At 34.6% G+C, this 24171-nt stretch overlaps 1 protein-coding gene across 1 annotated transcript in view; it reads left to right on the forward strand.

The window, feature by feature from the left end:
- hig (locomotion-related protein hikaru genki) overlaps window positions 1-24171 on the forward strand; it is a 43732-nt gene that overhangs the window by 6849 nt on the left and 12712 nt on the right. Inside the window, exons 2-7 of the mRNA XM_072541019.1 lie at window positions 4714-4920; window positions 20409-20500; window positions 20757-20919; window positions 22222-22395; window positions 22710-22844; window positions 23276-23419. Of these exons, the coding sequence (XP_072397120.1) occupies window positions 4714-4920; window positions 20409-20500; window positions 20757-20919; window positions 22222-22395; window positions 22710-22844; window positions 23276-23419 (915 nt within the window). The remainder of the gene's footprint in view (window positions 1-4713; window positions 4921-20408; window positions 20501-20756; window positions 20920-22221; window positions 22396-22709; window positions 22845-23275; window positions 23420-24171) is intronic.

Consider the following 24171-nt stretch of genomic DNA (forward strand, 5'->3'; position numbering starts at 1 on the left):
ATTAATTTCAAAAATGATAATGAATATTTTGAGTAGCTCATGACTATGTTAATGGAAATATACTTCTAAACAAATTCATTAATGCATAAAACTCAATAAACATTTTTTATCAGTTTATGAGAAAAGAAGTGACGTCACGGGTACATTGGACCACCTTGCCCGGATAAGGGTTAAACGTGAAGACTATTAATAGAAGACTCAAACGGATAAAACGATTTGAACTAGTTACATGGCAAAATGCTAAGTCATTCCATGGAAATACCTTTTGTATATTAGGACGGGATAAAATTAATTTTAATTAAATAGGTCGGCACACTTAAAACAAATTCTAAAGAACTTATGCAATAAATGGTTTTAGTCGAAGAACATTTTTTTAGATAAATTTTCCAAGACAATCCAAACTTTGCCCCACCTTTCAAGCTGTCTTTTTAATAAGGAAAAAGTTAGCCGGCGTCCTTTTTCTTTAATTAGTTTTCTCCTTCCTACTTTAATTTAGGTGAACATTATCTACATCCGTTTGGATAATTTATTCTCTGCCGTAATGAGACAGAAATCTCGGTGTTCGCGTTAATGAACGTTTATTTCCGTTAGGGCTAAAGGACACTGAGCAAGAACTTGTCTTTTAGAGAAACTTATAATTCAATTTATGTAATTATTTCTCTTTTGACGTTTTGATTCTCTTATAACTCTAGAGCTTCGGGTTTTGTTTTCACCAATTGAATTTAACAATTATTTGAATATAAAATCTACTAGGAAACTAAGTTCCTGTAGCTACAGAACAGTGTACAGAACGTTTTCGGAATGTAAATTCCATCATCAGTGTAACAAATTATACATGCTATGAGCCACTAAAATATACCTATGGGTAAAAACCCTTTAAATAAAAGGGTTTTCACCCATATATTTTAGTGGCTCACAGCATGTATAATTTGTTACACTGATGATGGAATTTACATTCCGAAAACGTTCTGTAATGTATTTGTGATATAGCCCGTTTATTTATTTTATTATGTACCTTTTACTAAGGATTTGAAATAAAAAATTTTATTTGAATATAATTGTAATGGCATATTTACGTTTCATTTCAAATATTAAAGGAAAAATTTTAACACAATCACAATCAATATTTTCTTGAGGTAGCAATACAACTTACTATTTTTAACAAGAATTAACCACAATTTTAGTTTATTTTGACGTTTCGAATTCCACTTTGGAAATCGTTCTCAAAATACAAACTAAACAAATTTTGTTTTTGTTACTTGATATTATAAAAAATTATTCTAATAATTTAATTTTATCTGACTGATATATAGTGATAATTCAAAATTCAGACAAATATGAGGAGGTAACATGCAAACAGGATTAAGTCACACAAAAATCAAAGTTGAGTTACATGTGCCAATGCATTGTTTTGTTGTAGCCAAAGTGGTTAATTTTATCTGATTCGTGCAAAAAAATTATTACCCATGGTAAAAGCATGCTAAAACCACCTTTACATGCAAAACAACTTATTTCCACTATACTGGTCCGTGCTAACCAGCTTATTTCCAACCAACCAATAGGAGCTCTGCAACTGCCACTCAGCTGACCCAGTGAGACTTACAAATTTGAGGTTATGTGCGGGTTTATTGTCAAAGTATTTAAAAACAATTAGTAATTACTTTATTATTTAAAAAATAATGGATGGGGCAGATGGAAGTGTAAGTGTTGGTGAAGGAAATGAAGGGACTAGAAAGAAAATAATTTAATTGTCAAAGTATTTAAAAACAATTAGTAATTACTTTATTATTTAAAAAATAATGGATGGGGCAGATGGAAGTGTAAGTGTTGGTGAAGGAAATGAAGGGACTAGAAAGAAAATAATTACAGGAGGAAAAAGGAAAAGTAAACAAATTTTCAAGTATGTAGCTCCTAAAAGAGCCCTAGTTCTAGACACCAAAAAGCAAGACAATATAATTCCAAGTCTGATTCATACAACACAAATCAAAAGACATCGGCCTAGGTCGGTAAACAAAAACAAAAAGAAAAACCTGGACCTGAGAGAAAGTACTCAATACAATACCTTTTTCCAACTGTCTCTGGTGCTAAAACTTTTGTACATTTAAAGCTTTTCCGCACTGTTATTGATATTGTAAAAAGTAAAATAAAAACATAGCCAAATAAGTGCATTTTGGGTTTGCTGTTGAAGGGAAAAGAGGGGGTGAGATCTGAGTAGTGAGTTAAGTATTGAGTTAAGTAAAATATCTACATAGGTTTTAAGTTGCCTGCCTCCGATACTTACAGTACGTGCTGCCTTTTCAAAGAATAAATTAGAAGTGCACCAGGACAGTCTGCTGAAAGGCGCAGCTAATGGTTGAAAAGTGGATTCATTCAAGAAGAGCAAAGAAAGAAACTTATTACACGAGACAATTTTGGTTTTATACCTTTTGTATTATTGATCTAAAAACTTAAAACCACATGTTATACACTTGGATAAAGAAGCAGGCAGGAAAAGACAGTGTGGAAATATTATAGGCTGTCTTTAAGTATTTCAAAGAAGCTAATTTTAGGGCTGTCCTGTACTAAGGTTGTTTAGCGATGGTTGGGTTTTTTAAAACAAAAATAATATTGTTCTGAGAACACTGATTTAGTTTTTGGAAACACATAAAACATCAATCCAAAGGAATTTATTGTATTTCGCTGAATACGGACATAGTTTTTTATCCGCCGACCGTGTTTTTAGAAGAGCAAAAAAGCAGTTGCAAAAAAAGCCCATAATTTTAATTTTACAGGAAAACCATGACATCTACAGTGGTATAGGCTACGGTTCGTAGACTTACTACGGTTGCCTCTTCCGACTGGGGTGGGGATGCTTGAGTTACGTCACCAGAGTACACAAGAATACAAAATCCATTTATTCGCGATTGAAACTGAATGTAGAAGGCAGGTCGATTGCAGTGTTGATTGGTTGAAGGGAAAGAATTACGTCACGAGAGTACAGTTTCGGGCTTAATGTTCATTGGTTAGGCGGAAGAGGCAACCGTAGTAAGTCTACGAACCGTGGGTATAGGCAAGGTAAGAGCACTAGAAGAAGATTAACCACTTCTTCTTACTAAGAAGCAAAGTAAATAGTTACTATATGGAAATCTAATCAATTAGTGAACTGAAGAGAATTTAAATATGCCACCGGACACAAGAAGAAATTGAACACATCCGAAAAAAGGGAAAAGGAAAGTCTTACAAAAATATTGTGTTGGTAAGAGACTTAAAACTACAAGTATGAAGGGAAAGAGTCTTCTATATCTTTGAGAAAGGAAGGGAAAAAGAATCTTAAACAAGTGACACTGGAAGAACTCCCACTTTCTCATGTGTTAACCGAAGAAAAGACAAAGATGTTCACAAACTTAAAAAAAAATGTTTTTCTGACCCACTCCTTGGTTGGTTTCATTTTTGATGAACCTACTACAGCAGCTGCTGGTGAGGAGCAGGAAGTAATGAGTGACTGTCTCGACGATGAGCGCTGTGACTTCTATATTTAAAAAAACTGTTTGTTTTTTGCATTAACTCCCTGTTATGACAATTGTCACTAGGTAAGGGATATATTATTATTTTACAAAAATAGAAGTTCATTCAGAAAACCATTGTTCCTTTACTTTATTGCTTTGCTTTTTTACTTTATTTATATACAAATCATCTTATGTTCACAACATTTTACATTCAAAACGACTTCGTTCCACTGAGTTTGTGCAAAAGGTCTTATTGCCAAAACAAAATCAATTTTTTAAACTATTTTTTAGCTACCCTAACTAAAATAAGTGTTTTAATCTCATGTTTGGAACCAATACTATTGCATAACATTGATTAGAACTTATTATCCTTTTTTAGAGCGAAGCTATAAGTTTTTCGTACTCCTTGAAAAATTACTTATTTATGATCCACAAGGAGACTAAGTTCCTGTAGCTGGCTGTATACCATGTATCACAAAAAATTTTAAGTAAAAATCCTTTATAAAAGATATATAACATCCTTTTATAAAGGATTTTTACTTTTACTTATTTATGACTTAATCTTGTTTGCATTTTACCTCCTGATATTATATTGATAATGATATTACCAATATTTGCTTAAGTTGCGTTCCTGGGACGACTTTATTGTAAGATACTTCATTCGATTACATGAAATTAACTTTACCTTAAGAATAGCCGTCAGAAAAATTATAGCATGTGTTTCGTCTTTAAAAAGACAACCACACTTTAAGGAACCCACTATTTTCCGGGACACCCAGTATATATACATTAAATCTTAAGCTAAAATTAATATCATCAAAAATAATTCGAAAATTAATATCAAACTCACCTAATTGTCGGGTTGAACCGCGTAGAATTTGAGTACACCGAGCTTTTGACTTTCTATCTGAAGTCTTCATAAAAGAATCCGGGCTCTTAGTCTCCTAAGCTAACAGATCACCTCACTTGTATACTGTTCACTGTTCATTGCATGAATGTTCAAAGTGATCTGGGTGCTCAGGAGACTGACAACCCGAAATCCCTTATAAAAACTTAGGAGAGGAAGTCGAAAGTTATATGTACTCATACGATAAAGCGATTTATTATCAGATTATTTTCACAGATAAATCTATTGTGCTCTCGTCAAACGCCCTGTATAATTACTAAAAATACTACCCACGTGTGTATAATAGAAATATCATACGTTAAAACAATTTCTCTTTTTTAGATTTTTCATTTGATTCTTGCTCACCCCCTCAACTGGCAGTAAATGGATCAGAAACTGAAGCAGGAGAGAATCGAATACGAAAAGACTATTCACACATTAGAGAGGTGAAATTTTCTGGATCTATTGGTCCTCTCGGGGAACAACGTCTTTGTAAGATAAAATGTATAGCTGGTCAATGGGTTGGACCTTTATGTGCAGACCAAACAGGTATTTATAAAAATCTTCAAATTTATTTATTTAAGCACTATTTTTCTGTTTTCTTTTGGATTATTCGATGTTATTTAACAGTCGTCATCATCATTGTTATTAACATCTTAGCAGATCTAACACTATTCAGCAATAACTCCGCCATCTACTGCAATAATCACTCAATAATTTTTCTGTAGGTTAATACAGGTTTCTTTATACAGTGTGGATATTAAGTCTTACCCCCCCTAGTGAACTCCGTTATTTAAGACAAAGATGATAAACGCTCGGACTCGTCAATTTTTATTTTAATAGAGGTATATTATAACATAAAAAAAAATTGTCACCCCTTTCATCCCCTTCACTTGACAGATACCCCCTCAGATTTTTTAAACGGCAATGTGGATCGTGCGATAGTTCGTTGGAAAGGATTTGAAAAGAAGAATTCTTAAATCTATCACACTTTACTTTAACTTTAGGGATGTGTTTGTTAATAAAGATTTATTGTTTGTAGATACACTTTGCGATACAACAATACAAAAGTAGGTACACTGGTTTTGCTTTAATATGGGACATTCGGTATAACAAAATTTATTTAATTTTTATTCTTGAACGTTTATACCGAATTATTTTTTTGCAGAATAAATACTTTTGTGTCGTTAAAACATATCATGGTTAGAACAATTTTTTAAATAATCTAGTTGGCGTGTATAGTTTTTGACAACTGTCATAAAAACCAAGCAATTAGCACTGTTGATTGTAAAGAATATTGACAAGAACTTGAGATTTGGTGAGCTTTAGTGGTAAACTGTAAATTTTTAGTATTAAAAATTCAAAACAATCAAAATGGCACCACCTCGTAGATTAGTAGACAAATGTGAAGCAATTTTAATATTTAGCGAAGCAGGCCGTAACTACCATGAAGCTGTGAGAATATTTAATGAACGTTTTCCGAATCGTCCAATTGATCGACATTACTATAAACTACTTGTCACCAAATTTTGTGAAACTGGTTCTGTCGAAAACAAGAAACGGGATGGTAGAAAAAAGACTTCTGAGGAAAAGCAAGTAGATATTTTGTCTCAATTTGTAGTAAATCCATCCAGTTCAACTAGAACTGTTGCTCGCGAATGCGAAGTAAGTCACAGGACTGTCTTAAACATTTAAAAAAAGCAAAAATTTCATCCCTATAAGATGAAAATGGTGCACGAATTGACAGAGGATGATCCAGATCGACGACTGCAATATTGTGAAACTATGGATAATAATATTTCACAAGATCCAAGTTATTTAAGACATATTTGTTTTTCCGATGAAGCTACATTCTATTTAAATGGTCATGTACATCGACAAAATGTAAGATATTGGTCTAACGAAAACCCTCGATTGTTTCGAGAGTGTCATACTCAATTTCCCACTAAATTAAATGTTTGGGCAGGTATACTAGGGGATCACATTATAGGCCCTTTTTTTATCGAAGGCATTTTAACGGGGGAAACCTATCTTAATCTATTGGAAACACAAATAATTCCTGCAATTCATGATGTGCTTAGAAACCATCCAGGCGAATTCACCCAAGATATTATTTTCCAGCAAGATGGAGCTCCGCCTCATTACAATGCTGGCGTTCGAAATTTTTTAAATAATTTGTATCCGAGAAGATGGATTGGACGTAGTGGATTAATTGAATGGCCACCAAGATCACCAGATCTTACTCCTCTAGATTTTTACCTATGGGGTTACCTTAAATCCAAACTGTATGGGAGCCAGTTGACGACAGCTGATGAACTCCGTCAAAGAATAATCGAAGAATGTGATAGGATTGATATGCCTATGATAACCCTACAAAGGGTTAGGGAGGCAACGAAACAAAGAATCTACTTCTGCCAGGAAGTAAATGGAGAATATTTCGAGCATCTCCTGCAGTAATTTAAGTTTTCTTTAGGGTAATTTGCCAGTTCCTTTAATTTTAAAGATGTAATTTAATACATTATTTTTTGTATATTTTATTTTAAATAAAACCATTATGCCATTCAAAATTTCAAACTTATACATTTTTGAATTCTTCTTTTCAAACCTTTTCCAACAAACTATCGCACGACCCCCATTGCTATTTAAAAAATCTGAGGGGGTAGCTATCAAGTGAAGGGGACGAAAGGGGTGACAATTTTTTTTATGTTATAAAATACCTCTATTAAAATAAAAATTGACGGGTCCGAGCGTTTTTCATCTTTGTCTTAAATAACGGAGTTAACTAGGGGGGATAAGACTTAATATCCACACTGTATACATGATGCCATAAAATAGAATTATGTAACATTGTGACTTACCATTATGTTGCAATAAGCTCTTCAATTATTAATTATTGTCAGATATATGAATGGTTCTATAAAACTCATACATGCGCATTGAATTCTCAATGACCTTGTGTAAGTTCAGATTTTCCCTTTATTTATCCTACATGTGACAATACCTTCTTCGTGGTAAAAATACACTTTTCCTAAACTAAAGAAAAAGTTAATTCCTGAACTTAAACAAAATAAAAAAAACTTCATTACGACTACAGTTCAATGGGAAGGAATATGCAGACTATTTACAAATGCTTAATTTTTGCCTCTATAGAAACAAAATGCAATTAATTAGAAAACAAATTGCAAATAATAACTAATTGTACAATTTTGAGTAGAATTTAATTTATATCAGTAATTCTACATATTTAGACCTCTACTCGAATAACAACTTAAAACAATGATTTATATTCAACATAAACGGTTTGAGACAATCTTGATTTAATTATAATACATGTTGTTTCCCTAATCCTTTCAGAATGTAAGGTTTGTGTTTAAATTCCCTCAGAAATTCACCAAGGACATTCCAAATGTAGGGTTAATATTTAGGATCCCTTAGATATCTAACTACCATCTCCCTAACATTCTTAATAAAACTAAGACTTGAACTTTGTCGGGATGATATAATAGGGCAGTTTGAGATTATGAGGTATACGATATAAAGGATAATGATAATATACTCTTGCTCCTACCAACATCAAGGTAATTTAATATGTTCAAATTAATTTAGAAAATTGGTAAAAATACTCGTATAGTATACGATAAAAATAACCTTATACTTTAAGCGGCTTTTTTAGATCACGGATAAGACTCCATCAGCTAATTAAATTTAGGAAAGACTATATTCAAGCAACCAGTGTTAACATAGAAGACTGAAATCAAGAAATGCTCTACTGACTGTTAACGCAATTACTGTCAACAGTCAACATTATATACACATACAGTCCCAATTTTACATAAAATTAATGTTTACTCATATTTTCTAATCAAAATCAATAAAAAAATTCGGCGAAAAAAGTTTGGACTCAATTTAATCATCAGGATTTCTATAATAAAATATAAAATCTATATTAATAAAAATTAACCACCGAAATGTTTGTACAGGCATCACTTCAAAACAACTGCACCAAATTAGATTTTTTTATGTGTCTATTATTATCAGGAGAAGGTTTGTGTAAACGATAATTTTAAAAAAATTGTACGAAAAGACTTCAAGAACAGTTTTTCTCTCATTTTAAATCGCAATATAACTACTACTAAACTCCATTCGCTTAGCTCGGGCACATTTTGACAGATTCATTGTCGGAAACCTACAACACAACAATTCCTACTTCTCAGTATTAATAGCTCAAGTATGCTACTATTGCAGACTTCTTTCTTTAAAAAAAAAAAAGAATTATTCTAAATAGTGGAAGTGTATACCAAACCCATCAAATTTTGGGTAGTATATATTTAAAAAATATACTTTAGTTGTTATAATTAAACATAACTATTTATTATATGGTGCAGATAAATAAATATTGATTGTCGGTAATTCGCAAAGTTCTATTTTATTTACTATTTAGTTTGTTTACTATTAATATTGGCTATGAGTACCTTTGCTTGGTTGTATAGTAATTTCCAGCCACTTTTAGTCTGTCAAAAAGTAACTAACTTCGCAAAAAAATAATTACTAAATTCACTAGACAGTTCGGACTGGGAATAGCGAACCGAGTTTACTACTACTACTACATATTATGACTAACAAAGGAAGCTAGGATTAACAAAATAAATATGTCAATATTGATAGATTGGGCAATAGGCATACCACAATGAATATACCGAAGTCAAGCAGTGTGGGTTGCGGTTAGATCTTGAATGGGTGGTGACCGTTTGGGAACACTACATGTTGTTGCCATGTAAAACCTTCCTTCTACGAAACGGCTGGACTGATTTTTATGAAATTTAACATGTGTATTCTGTAGGTCTAACTCCTTTTTTATTAAGTCATATTAGTGTCACAGAGTTAGTTACCATACTCCTCCGAAATGGCTGGACATATATTTATGAAATCTTGACATGTGTATTCTGTAGGTCTGAAAATAGGTTGTTATCTATTTTTTATACCCCTAAGGGGCAAGGGTGGTTCAACCCAAACATTTTTTTTATTTTTTCAACAAAATTCTTTATTTTTATGTTTTTATGATGTGCCATTAAAAAATACATGCAGCCTTTAATTTTCACTCCTCTATTACTAACTCCTTTTTTTAATAGACATAGTAATGTTACAGAGGTGCCATTCTTCTCTGAAATAGCCAAACCGATTTTTATGAAATTTTACATATATATTCGGTAGGTCTGAGAATGGGTCGTAGTATATTTTTCATACCCTTAAGGGGTAAGGGGGGTTCACTTCAAACATTTTTGTTATTTTTTTGGGCAAAATTTTTTATTTTTAATTTTTTTATAATGGGACAAAAAATACATACAAACCTGAATTTTCATTCCTTATTTACTAACCCCTATTTTTTAATAGCCATATGAGTATCAAAGAGTCAGTTATCATCATCAATATCATCATCATCATTTTGGCTTTACAACTCTGCGTGAGTCCTAGCCTCCCCAAGAATTTTTCTCAAGTCGTCCCTACCCATCGCCTTTCTCCGCCAAGCACATATTCCCACATGTCTCATGTCTTCATCGATGTTATTAAGGAATTTTGTTCTGGGTCTTCCTCTTCTTCTCTGACCAATGGGTCTATCAACCCCTATTTTTTAATAGCCATATGAGTATCAAAGAGTCAGTTACCATCATCAATATCATCATTATCATTTTGGCTTTACAACTCTGCGTGAGTCCTAGCCTCCACAAGAATTTTTCTCAAGTCGTCCCTACCCATCGCCTTTCTCCGCCAAGCACATATTCCCACATGTCTCATGTCTTCATCGATGTTATTAAGGAATTTTGTTCTGGGTCTTCCTCTTCTTCTCTGACCAATGGGTCTATCAAGGAGCGTTTGTCTAGCTAGGTCATTTTGTTCCATCCGCATTACATGTCCTATCCACCTCAGACGTTCTATCTTAATACGTTTTACGACATCAGGTTCCTGGTATATTCTATAAAGTTCGAAGTTGTATCGTCTTCTCCACACTCCATTGTCATTCACTGCTCCATAGATTCGCCTTGGTACTTTTCTTTCGAAACATCCTAACATGTTTTCATTATTTTTTGTTAGAGTCCAGGCCTCTGAACCATATGTTAGGACTGGGCGTATTATTGTTGTGTAGAGTTTTATTTTTGTATTTCTCGATATAATTGTGGATTTAAGGAAGAGATTGAGCCCACAATAGCATTTGTTGGCCGTGCAAATTCTGCGGTTTATCTCAGCGGTAGCATTATTTTCAGTGTTAAGGAGCGCTTCCAGGTATACAAATTCGTTTACTGCTCTGATGACGTAGTTTTCTATAACAAGTGGTCGTAGAATTTGTGGTTTCGTGCTTATTTTCATATACTTCTTTTTTTTTTTGGTGTTTATTATTAAACCCATTTTTGTAGCTGATTCTTTTAATGCTACATACGCCTCTCATACAGCGTTTTCCGTTCACCCAACAATATTGTTATCATCAGCATAGGCCAGGATTTGCACTGATTTATTATATATTGAACCAGTTGTTGTGGTTTGTGACATACGTATTACTTTTTCCAGAGCCAGATTGAACAGTATACAGGAGAGAGGATCTCCTTGGCGCAGCCCGTTATTTGTTTTAAAAGGTTCAGATAGTTCCCCTTGAATTCTTACTCTACATTCAACTTTTTCAAGAGTTGGTTTTGTTAAATTTACCAACTGATTTGGTATTCCTAGCTCTTTCATTGCTTTGAACATTTCTCTTCTATTAGCAGAGTCGTGCTTTGTAGTCTATAAATATGTGATGGGTATCAATGCCATTTCCAGTGTTTTTTCCAAAATTTGTTTCAGGGTTGCAATCTGATGAATTGTCGATTTACCACCTCTGAAACAAGCCTGGTATTTTCATACTATCCGTTCTGCATACGGTGCCATACGGTGACATAGTACGGTGAAAATATTTTATACGCTGCATTTAGAAGCGTAATTCCTCTGTAGTTCGAGCATTCAAAGATATCTTCTTTTTTGTGTATGGTGCAAAGTATTCTAATATTCCAATCATTGGGGAGGGATTTCTTACGGATGAGTCAGTTACTATACTCCTCCGAAATGGCTGAAGCGATTTTTACGAAATGTTTCATATATTATATTCGTATAGGCATCGAGAATGGGTCGTAGTCTATTCTTCATATCCCTGAGAGGTAAAATGGTTCACCACAAACATTTTTTTTTAACAAAATTTTTTATTTTAATTATTTTTTGATGTTCCATTAAGAAATACGATAGCTCTTAATTTTCACCCTTCTCTTATTAACTCCTACTTTTTAATAGCCATATTAATGTCACAGAGTTAGCTCCCACACTCCTTTGAAACGGCTTGACCGATTTTTAAGAAATTTTATATGTATATTCGGTTGAATATATTACTCTGAATTTTCTTTCAAAAAAGTTGTTTTCACTCCAATCAGTTGACTCAGTTATAAATCAGAATGACGTAGACAACTAAACTACAGAGTTTTTGAATTCATTGGAATTACCTGGACTCCCACCTAACAATTTACAATTAAAAGTAAGATCAGTTGTCATTATGCTACGTAACATTAAACAATCTCGACTGTGCAATGAAATGAGACTGACTGTGAAAAGGTTAATGAATAATGTCATTGCGACAACGATCATCAAGGAAAAATGTAAAGGAGAGGAAGACTTGATCCCGCGTAAACTGATGATGTCAACGAACGTACCGTTTGATTTTAAACGTTTACGATTTCCCGTACTTTTGGCTTCTGCAATGATAATAAACGAATCACAAAGCCAACCGTTGAAAGTTTGCAGAATTAACTGAGAGTTTCCATGTTTCGCGCATGGCAAATTATTCGCGTGTCTTAAATCCGTCATCGTTGTATATTTATTTAACATAAAAATATTTTTATCAGAAAGCATCAAATTTCAACTTTTTTTATGTTTAATATGTGTGATTGTTTTTTTTTTGTTTTATTTTCTGTAATTTTTTACATTATTTAATTCTAAGGCGGTACGAAGTTCGCCAGGAGAGCTAGTGAACAATTTCCCTTCGTTGGCTCAGTGAAGATGTTCGTTCTGTTGTAATGGAAACACCAAATAATAGTAGCAGAGTTTATTGTTGAGACGTACACTATGGGTGTAGACCCGGGATTCCTTTGAGTAGAGACTGATGAAGTTGATCGTTGAAGACTATATGTTCGTTGAGTGAATATTGATTGAATGCTTCTCTAGTCAAGAGATATTAGTTTTATATAAATTCTATTTGGGTCAATATTTTTCGCGTACCTAGCGTGATATGTGTATTTAATTTATGTAAATTGTTTAACTTTGTCAGTACTTTTGACTGATGTCCAAATTATTATTTATAATTGACCAAATGTGTATGTAACCTAATTAACTACGTGTGTGTATTTAATAACAAATAGATTCATTCGGTCTACTAGGTGATAAAATTATACTGTCCAATTTCGGATATGAATTATGAAGATTTGATATTGGACATACTGCGGAATCGGGCAATCTGGCCCAAGTGTCAATACTCAAAGTTTACATATAAGTATTACATAACATAGTAAAATTCAAACATGATAAATTATAAATAGTTTAAGAATAATCAAAATCTTCCAACCGTACCCTAGCTATCAATGTCCGACTCTATCTCTAGATTAAAATTAGGGCAATTGGATGAAAATGTGGAAGGTGGGATGTCAACTTGGGAAGTCGACCGTACATTGTTGTGCCGATTACTAACTAATACAGGTACTTCCTGTTCGTTAGTCTGAGTTTGTAGATTCCCTGAACGACATAGTCGTGCAACAGGACGGTACTTCCATAACGTGAGTATCCCAATTATTACCATTATAGTAATGATCCCGGTGGCCACAAAATAATGCCAATTAGATTCGTGAATCGATCGCCACTGCGTATGCGTCATTTCTTGTTCCAGACTCTCCTCCTCAAGTAACACATGACGTAGCTCTCCTCCTGGTATGTCAAGGTAGGTGTTTAGAGGCGTGTTAAACTTGCGGGGTGTCCTCGCCACCAGTTGGGCCACGGGAGTGATTGGCGACTTCAGGTAACTCGTCACTGCTCTGTCCACCCCACTGCTAGTGGGGAGTAATGTAATATTTTTCGTTTGGGCGATACATTTGGGTGAAAGCTTCAGGAATGTGACTCGTTCCAGTACTCTTTCGCTCCGATTTCCATCGCAAATAATGGATATGTGTATCGTGACTGGCGTGATAACTAGCCAGAGGTTGGGAGTACCCATCTTACTCCATTGAGCTGTCTGTATTGTCCTGGCTACCACTGGACATGTGCTATTCTTAGATCGCTCATAAATTTCTTCTAGTATGCAGTTTGGTTGGGTATCCATGTTTCTTATAGCCGTTGGTGAGCACGCTATCTGCGCCTTTGTCAACAGTAAGCACCTTTCTCTATCTTCCGTGGTCAATTCGAAGTAGTGCAGTGTGTTATAATCTACGACCAGTAGATTCCTTGGGGCGACAAATGTGCGCAACACCGACCCCTCAACGTTAAGTGGTATGGCCGTGACTTTGAGCATGCTGTACTTATTTTTCCCTGTCACTATGAAGTAGCCGATGACTGTTATATATCTGTCGTCATGACTGACTTCTGTTTCTATAATGGGTTGTCGTCGTATTTCAACCCCTTGAGGCAGTATCTGCCCTGCTTTCCCTATTAATTTGGTTATTTCACCCGGTTTCACTATATCAATGAAGTGTCCGTGGTTATAGTGAAGGTTTAATATTCCCTCGTAAAATTGAGTATATTCGTTTATGAAGTCCATAACTTGTAATGCTATCGTTTGTATTCGTAACGTGCTATATTCGGTTTCTAGTTTTTGTGCTTTGTCTTCTACTTCGTTAAGTCCTTTAGATATTTCTTGTAGACCTGTGATTAGTGCTTTGTTAAACTTGTTCATTTGCTCGTTTATCCTGTTCTCTGTGTGATTGATTGATGTTATTGTTTCTAACATTATCTTCGCCTGGTGCTGTGATCCCTTTATTAGCTCCTTTTGGTTATTATCTAATGCTTCAATGTTACTGTAGGCTTCGTCATTGACTCCAAATACTGAGGTTAATATTGTTCCTAATATTCCTCTTCTTTCCCTTCCTTTTATTTCTACTGTCAACCCCTCGCTTACTGACTCCGCCTTTCTTTGTCCTTCCTCTAACTTCTCTATTATATCCTTACAATTCACGATTTTTATCTCATGACACAGTTCTCGTACGCCTTGTATCATATTTCCTATTAGTTGGTGCTCTGTTCGAATTCTTCCTTTTTCGAGTAACACCTTTATTCGAAATGTTCCCCGGTCTATGACGACCTCTCCAAGGTCTTCTGTGAAAAATCCTGGTACCGGATTATATATTTTATACGGTTCTGCCTTTATGGGTTTTAACATCGTTAAAAACATTATAGCTACTAGTATTTTCTTCCATCTTAGTGCTGCTGCCTTTTTCGGCTTTTCCTGTTTCTCTTCTTCCAGTCGTATTAGCTTATGTATGGGTCTTTTAGTCAGTTTCCCGTTTGCCTTTCTCACTGTTACTACTCTGGTTAATCCCTCCGCTCCAGGGTGTGTTTCTGTTACCCTCGCTAATGGCCATCTGCCTGGAGGTGTATCCTCTTCTTTAATTATAACTATTTCTTCTTCTTTTATGTTAGGGTGCGCCTTATGCCATCTATTTCTCTGTTGTAATTGGTGCAGGTATTCCTGTTTCCAAATTTTCCAGAAGTCTCTTTTTATTTTCTCCACTAATCTCCACCTCGTCGGCATCTTCAAATAAGTCGTAAGCTCTTCTTCCCGATTTGGTGATATAATTTCTCTCCCTATAAGGAAGTGAGCTGGTGTCAGGGCCATTTTCCCTTCAGGGTCTTCTGATGACCCACATAATGGTCTCGAGTTCATACATGCTTCTATTTGTGCCAGCACCGTACTCAATTCTTCATATGTTAGAACTGTTTCCCCGATGATTCTTTTCAAGTGATATTTCATTATTCGCACTGCGCTCTCCCATAATCCTCCGAAATGTGGTGCATATGCAGGTATGACATGCCACTGGGTACCTAGTGTCCGTAATCCTTGTTTTATCTCGTCATCTATTTTTTGATTTTCTTTTTTCAACAAATTTGCTGTTCCTACGAATGTGGTTCCGTTATCGCTGTATACGTTGTTGCACTGTCCTCTGCGTGCCGTAAATCTCTTGAACGCTGCGATGAAAGCATCCGTAGACATATCGCTTACTACCTCAAGGTGTACTGCCTTCGTTGACAGACACACAAATACTGAGATGTAGCCCTTATAGCTCCTCTGTCCTCTGCCTCTCGTGGTACTTATTTTTATTGGCCCGGCATAATCTATCCCTGTGTTAGTAAAGGGATGACTCGGGTTCACTCTGTCTTTCGGTAGATCTCCCATTAATTGTTGTGCTGCTTGGCTTTTATACCTCCTGCACCTTAAACATTTTGCTAGATAATCTTTCACGGTTCTTCTGCCGTTGATTATCCAGTATTTCCTTTTTATGTACTGTAGTGTTTGTTGTAATCCGCTATGTAGATTTCTTGCGTGACTATCTGTTATAAGTAACTTTGTTAATGCACTATCCTTTGGCAAAATTATCGGATGTTTTTCTCCGTACTTTAGATTCGTGTGTCTCAGTCTTCCGGTGACTCTTAGAATTCCTTGTCTATCCAGGAATGGTACCAATGACGCTAATTTATTTTTCTTGTCTAATTGCTGTTTCTTCTCCAGCTTATTTATTTCTGGTTTGAAGTAGGCGTGCTGTGTGTGCTTTATCACCTTTAATAGAGTTTCCTCTAATTCTTGGACTGTAAGCTGACTTTGTCCATTGTCCTTCTTTTTTCTGCATTTGTCTGCAAATCTCCTACAATATGAAAGTACTCTTCTCATTCTTTCTAAATTTGAGAATCTCTCGCATATGTCCTCCTTTATCGTTGTCGTGTGCACCGTTATTTTCGTTTTGACTTCCTCCTCATTTGTCTCTGGTATTTCTTCTGATTCCTGAGTTAAAGTTTTGTTACTAGTCAGCCAAGTTGGTCCCTTCCACCATAGCTCTGCTTCTAATAATTCTGATGCGGTACTTCCACGTGAGAGGATGTCCGCTGGATTTTCCTTTGTATCTACCTTATGCCAATTTTTCGGTCCTATAACGCGTCTTATTTCCTCTACTCTGTTGGCGACGAACATTTTCCACCTTTTTGATGATCCCCTTATCCAAGCCAGGGTTATCGTTGAGTCCGACCATGCATATACCTCAATGTTTTCCCTGTTCAATGCTTGTAGGGTTTTCTTCATTAAATTTGCTAGTAGTACCGCGGCACACAGCTCGAGCCTCGGTACCGTCGTTTTCCCTTTCAATGGTGCGACTTTCGATTTTGCTATCATTAGATTCGTTTTAATTTCTGGGCCTAATACCCTTGAGTAGATTACCGCTCCATATCCTTTCATAGACGCATCTGCAAATCCATGCAGTTCTACTCTGTTTATCTTGCTTAAGTTGTTCCACCTGGGCAATGTTATTTTCTCCAGATTTACTAATTGCGCCTGGTATGTATTCCACCTGCTTTGTTGGTTGCTAGTTAATTCTTTATCCCAACTGGTCTTTTGCTCCCATAATTCCTGTATGAACATTTTCGCCTGAATTACTACAGGTGCTATCCATCCCAGTGGGTCTTAACCTAATTAACTACGTGTGTGTATTTAATAACAAATAGATTCATTCGGTCTACTGGGTGATAAAATTATACTGTCCAATTTCGGATATGAATTATGAAGATTTGATATTGGACAGCTAGTATTAAATAAAATAACATTTTATTTAGGCACAGTTTAGCCAAATGGTTTTGGTTCAAATAATCTAATCCCAGTCTATGTTCTATACTGTTTCCATCTTCTTCTTCTTCTTCATGTGCCTTGTCCGTTCCGAACGTTGGCAATCAACATGGCTATTCTGACTTTGTTTACGGCAGATCTGAATAGTTCAGCAGATGACAATCCGAACCATTGCCGCAAGTTTTGGAGCCACGAGTGTCTTCTCCTCCCTGGACCCTGGATATTTATTATGTCTCATAACGTGACCCAAGTATTCCAACTTTCTTTTCTTTATACTTATTCCTACCTCTCTCTCTTTACCTATCCGGCGTAGTACCTCTTCGTTGGTCACGTGCTCAGTCCAGGATATACGTAATATACGTCGGTAAGCCCACATTTCGAAGGCCTCTACTTTTGTCATTAATGTTGCGGTCATTGTCCACGCCTCCATTCCATATAACAAAACCGGGAATACATAACATTTCAGAAGTCGAATTTTGAGAGGTAGGGTGGGGCTTTTAGAGGTGAAAATTTGCTTCATGCTAGTGACCGATGCTCTTGCCTTTTCTACTCTTATACGTATTTCCTTCGCTTGATCCCAATTTGAGTTAACTGTTGTTCCCAAGTAGATGTTCGAATCCACGTGTTCAATTCTTTCATTGTTTAATCAGTTGCTGTGGTGGTTGTTGGGTTTTGCTTACTAACATCCATTTGGTTTTTGTGATATTTAGTCTGAGTCCGTATTGCGCACTTGTTTTTTGTATCTTACTCATTAGGCAACTCAGTTCCTCCATGATACTTGCTAGAATCACAGTGTCATCAGCATACCTGATGTTATTAATTATTTCTCCATTTATCTTTATGCCTTCTGTGCTTTCCTCCAGCGCTGTCTTATATACTTCTTCTGAGTATATATTAAAGATAATAGGAGACAAGATACAGCCCTGTCGTACCCCTTTCTTGATCTCAATTTTATTGGTCAATGTAGATCCTACTTTCACTTTAGCTGATTGACCCCAATAGAGACTCGCTATTGTTCGAATGTCTCTGTAGTCGACTCCGATCTTATGGAGAACTTCAATTAGCTTTTCGTGCTTTACGTTATCGAATGCTTTTGCGTAGTCTATAAAGCATATGTACACGTCTTTGTTCATATCTCTGCAGCGCTGGATGAGTACCTGTAGACTAAAAAGTGCTTCTCTTGTCCCAAGAGAATTCCGAAACCCAAACTGCGAATCTCCAATGTTATCCTCGCATTTTTTGCTTATTCTGTTGTAACTAACCTTGGTGTATGCCTTCAAAATGCGGTTAATTAGACTTATCATCCGATGTTGATCACAAGACTTTGCTTTTGGTTTTTTCGGTATGGCAACAAAAGTTGACTCTAGCCAGTCAACAGGAAACTCCCCGCTGTTATAAATATTGTTAAAGAGTCTGACGAGTGAGTCTAGAAATTGACTGTTTGTTTCGCACAGCATTTTCAATACTTCCCCGTATACGTTATCGTTGCCTGGTCTTTTGTTATTTTTATGTTTTTTTGTTTCCATCTGTTCAGTATTTTCTTTCAGTTCAGTAAATCCCTTCTATTTTTGCTTTTGTAATATACAGGTTTTCTTTGGTAAACATTTATCTCATTTCTCACCACTTGATATACGTTTCTCTATAAATAAATAAATTAATTAATAAATGTCTCTATTTGTAAAGCTTTCTTCTATACATTTCAATTTACCTTCATTGTATTTTGTTTTTTGATCTTATGATGTTTTTGACTTGTTTTCTTTGTACCTTGTATTTTCTCTCTATCTCTGGTGTTTTTCTTACATCATTTTAAAGGATAAAAGGTGAATACGTAAGTTAACCGAATGGTGTCCAAAAGTACTAGCATCACTTACGCGATGAAAAAATGGTTCGTGTAAAATGACGAAAAATTTGATCCATACTACTAAGACCATACACTTTGTATACAAACAGAATAGGCTGATGTCCTGCAGTGGACTTGAAACGGGCTGATGATGGATAAACAAGAGTAGACGAAAACCAATAAAAATTAAAACGATATCAAAGACTACCAAGTGTTCTGTTTCCAAATACTGCCATATTACGTAGTCTCCCGGATTAAGATGTTTTCAAATATTAGACTTCCGTATAAATTTAAAATTTTGATTTCCGTTCAAGTACTCATGTAAACTTTGCAAAACTATGACAGAATAACTTGAAGGTTTTGTAAACGTTGATTTTTTTAACCAAACGTATCATGGTAGAACTGTGTAAATATATACAGTAGGCTCCCTCTATAACGAGAACTGAAATGGCAGACTAATTACCTCGTTATAAGCGGATCTCGTTATATCCAACAACAATAATACTGTGCATACATATGAATATGTAGTTTTCTAAAACATTCTAAACTTTCTATAGTGAAGCCATTCGGATCAATATAAGATGCTAATAAATATTGTTTGAATGCCGTTTTTGAAAAAAACTTGTCAATGAAATACATTAAAACAAAAAAGAGTTGTTTACTTTTATTGTCAATGATATACGTTAAAACAAAAATCTGTATTCTGTAAGTCTGCATAAAGCGTATTTTCAAGAATAACATAAACTATTGCGTCTGCAATTGGAAGAAGTTTGTCATTTTTGACTGCTTTAAATTGTCCCGTATTCTATCTATCATATTTTCTAAAGATGTGAAACAGTTTTATGCTTCTTCATTTGCGTTTTTTTTGTATAAAGTTTCTGACAACCTTTAAAACACTTTCCACATCTTGTCTATTAGGACCTTATTAGGTGTGATTGGTCAACCTCCTACAATGACACTTGAATCATAAATTGTAAATTTCCAACTAAGAATCATAAACTGTAAGAATTTTATTGCAGGCGGCGCAGTTAAAAAGGGTATTTATTTATAGCTACGGCCGAGCCAAAACGTAAAAAACACGTTTTTCAATCTTATTTTATCTCGTTATAACCAAATTTACCTCGCTATAGAGGATTATAGTTCAATAGAAATTTCACGGGACATCTAATGTACCTCGTTATAAGCGAAACCTCGTAATAACCGTGTTCGTTATAGAGAGATATTATTACATTCATTCAGAGACTGTAATAGATATTATTTCATTTTCGTTTTAAACAAATTTTAATTTGTCTTTAATTAAAATATGTTTTTTTATAGATAATGGAAGGTTTCAACCGTTATTTCGAAATTGCAAACTTGAATATATAAACCCTCACTTATTAGTCACGTTTAGAAACGTATCCATCCTTGTAAGTACACATTTTCTGAGATAATGTAATTTGTAGTATTTTCATGATTTCTTTAAGTTTAATTAGTTTATTGAGCTATAAAGTAATATTATCATACCACGATTTATAATACATGCATGTCAGTGTACCTTCCAGTTTCCTTATTTTTAGGAATTGTTAAAGTCTTAACAAATCACTGTTTTTTCTGTTTCTGTTCTTCTTTTCTGTTTTTTTTTTTACTTTTTTACAAATTATTACCTTTACATTTATATTTTAGAATCCAGGGTGGACTTTTCCCCATGGCGCTAAATTACATACCAGATGCATCGAATTGGGGTTATATAAATTATTGGGTACACCTACACCTCAATGCCAAAATGGACAATGGTCTTCCAGACTACCATCCTGTGTACCAACAACTATTTTAACTAACTTTACAGGTGAAATAAACTATCTAGGCTTTTTTAATACAGCTTAAGAGTTTTTAATTAAATTCTCAGATTTATAGTAGTAAATTTAATACTATCATCATCATCACGGGCTCAACAACCCTTTTTGTCCTGTTCCAGGATTTTTTTCTCCATTTTTTTATTTTTAAGATTGTTATATCAATTTAATACTATGCTCTGATCTTTTTCTTTTTCTCATAGAACTACAACCCCGGGTAGGTCTTGGCTGACTGCTCAACTTGCTTCCATCTCACGCGGTCGTCCATGATAGTTGGTTCGATGGATTGATCCATTGATCTTCAATCTGACCATATAATATCTCTCCACCATATTCGTGGGTGTTCTAAGGGCCTTCTTCTTATCGGGGCCTCCTCCCGTATTAAATTAGCAAGGCGGCTATTAGGAAGCCTGTGGATATGGCAAGCACATTTTAGACGTTGGGATTTAATTTCTTGGACGACGTCGCTAGCTTTATTTATCTGTTTGATCTTTGCGTTTGTTCTCATTCGGTATTAGTTAGTATTTGGGTCGTAATAGGGTCACAGAATCCTTCTGAGGATTTTTCTCTTAAAACATCTGAGTTTTCTTTCCATTGTTTTTGTTAAAGCCCACGTTTTATCCCCATACATGAACCCCAGTCTAATCACTGTTTTATATATCCTGATTTTTGAGATTTAATAGTGTTACAGAGGCTATACATACATTTGTTTGCTGCCTGAATGCTCCCTTTTATCCCTTCTGTGATGTCGTTATCTGCGGTGATTGTCACAATTTAATGTACTCATATTTGGTGTTGGCTTAATTGTCCATTAGACTAACTTTTTTAGCTCTATCTTTAAGTTGTTTGAAAGTTTCCTCTATAGTGGTGACGAATGTCAATGTCATTTCATTTTTTAAGCCAATGTTTACGGGATTATATTAAAGAAGAAAGGTAACAGTACATTTCATTGTTTTAGGACAATGTTTACTTGAAAAGATTCTGGGAGTTGGTTACCCATCCATCCGTACTCTGGATCTTCAGCCATGTACACATATTTTAACGAGCTGGATCATTTTCTTGGAATCAAACGTTCTGCTATTCTATTCCACATTTGATCCCCTTTTATGCTGTCGTATGCTTGTCGAAAGTCTTTGAAGGGATTATGGATAGTTCTATTGAATTTCCAATTCTTTTCAAGTAGCTGCCTTAGAGTAAAAAGTATGGTTGAGATATTGTACCATTACCGTATAGAAATTTCCATTTATATAACAAGATTAATACGATATTCAATAAACAATTCTAAAATTTTGTAGAAGATGCACCTCCCTCGATACTTATTCGAATACCATCCGGATCAGCTTCTGCAGAGCCTGGTGGAGAACTTGCTGTTTTTCCGGGCTCAACCTTACATTTCGAATGCATATTTTCACGAAGATTGGGTTCTCCTGACTGGACTTGGACTTCACCTCTAGGGCAGTATTTAACAGGTAAACAACAAAAATTAGAACTTTTCATATTCAATATAATACGATGTTCACTGTCCAATATTAAAGCTTGTCAGGTATAGGAACAAGTCTGAAATTCTGTCGAACTGCATCAATAAAAGTCCCATAAATCGACCCTATTTTATTTTAACATAGGCATAAAATAGATTTTGATTTTTGAGGTATTCCCTACTTACTGTTAAAATTTTAACAAAATCAATGCATGTTGGTGGAATTCAGAGTTAAAAACTCTGGTACAATAAATAAAAGTTTTTTTTAACTACATGGAACCTATTAGACATTTTTTTTTATTTCAGGTTGGGCAATTGCGTCAGAAGAACGAGACTGGAAATATAGACTCTCAATATATTACGCAAAACCACAAGATTCTGGAACATTCACTTGCGCAACTCCTCGAGGAATTACGAATAGTATAACCCTTGTCGTAGCAGGTATGCAATAGTTTTTCTTGTTTAAAAAACTTTAACTTAGAAGTAAAAACTTCTTTTGTAATTAGCATAAAATTTAATTAAAAATTTCAATCAAAAACCCAAATGGATTACAATAGTTGATTTTCGTCCAGAACGAATGTTTTCGGACAGTTCATCTTCAATGAACTTTGAAGTACTTGCACTAATAACCTCATCACCAAGCAGTGGATGGATTTAAATTGAAAATGACATACTTAAAACTATTAAATTAACCGACATGTCGATGAAAATAGATTTAACTGTCCGGGAACGGTATGTCCCTACTCGAAAGAGTTTTCATGCTTTTACTTATTTGATATATGTTTTATATATATATATATATATATATATATATATATATATATATATATATATATATATATATATATATATACTTTTCCTTTTCATTTTAGCTGTTCACTGTGAACCTATTTCCGTATCGAGGATGCATCTTAGTGTGAGAGTAGAAGGTACTAGATTGGGACACAAAGCTATTTTCCAATGTCCAGTAGGATTTGTTGTTACTGGGGAAGCCAACTTAACTTGCCAAGCCTCAGGTAAATCTAATGATTATGGCAATCAGTGATAATTTGACTTGTGTTAGAATATACTTATTGGATATAATTAAAAATGCAAGGTGTTGCATTTTTAGGACGTGTAGCTAGACATACACCAATACCTAGTTAAAATTGCCCGTTGATTTCACATAATTTATAAAATCAAATTACATTTTGTTTTAAAGCTAGTTTCTTGGGATAAATGGGAATAAGCCACAATTAGAGTTAAAGTACGTTTATTGATGTTTCAATTTCCACTTCGTAAATCGTTCCCAAAATACAAACATTAGTAAATTTAATAATGTTTGTATTTTGAGAATGATTTCCGAAGTGGAAATTGAAACGTCAATAAAAGTACTTTAACCTTTAATTGTGGCTTATTTCCATTTAAATAATAATTGGGTACATCAAATTACATATATCAAAAAGAATAAAACTTTTATACAAATAAAAATCATAAAAACAAAATTAATACTACTAAATACTACTTACTAGTTAACAAGTCTTTCAAAAGTACATGTGCGTGTTATTGTCCATTCAAGTCACTATTACGAAGATCCTGAATTTAGAGATGTAGAGATGTGGCATACATGTGTCAAAGGCTACCAAGAGAACTGAGAACTATGTGAAAAACTTCTAACACTTCTGGTTTACACAAAAAGGGCACCACTGACATGATTGATTGCTCTTTGCTTATGTTTTGTTTTAGTCGTCTACTTTAACATGTATAATGTATGTCTGAATTGTCAATA

This window comes from Diabrotica undecimpunctata, chromosome 8 (genome assembly GCF_040954645.1).
Source record: "Diabrotica undecimpunctata isolate CICGRU chromosome 8, icDiaUnde3, whole genome shotgun sequence".
In the NCBI taxonomy this organism is placed as follows: domain Eukaryota; kingdom Metazoa; phylum Arthropoda; class Insecta; order Coleoptera; family Chrysomelidae; genus Diabrotica; species Diabrotica undecimpunctata.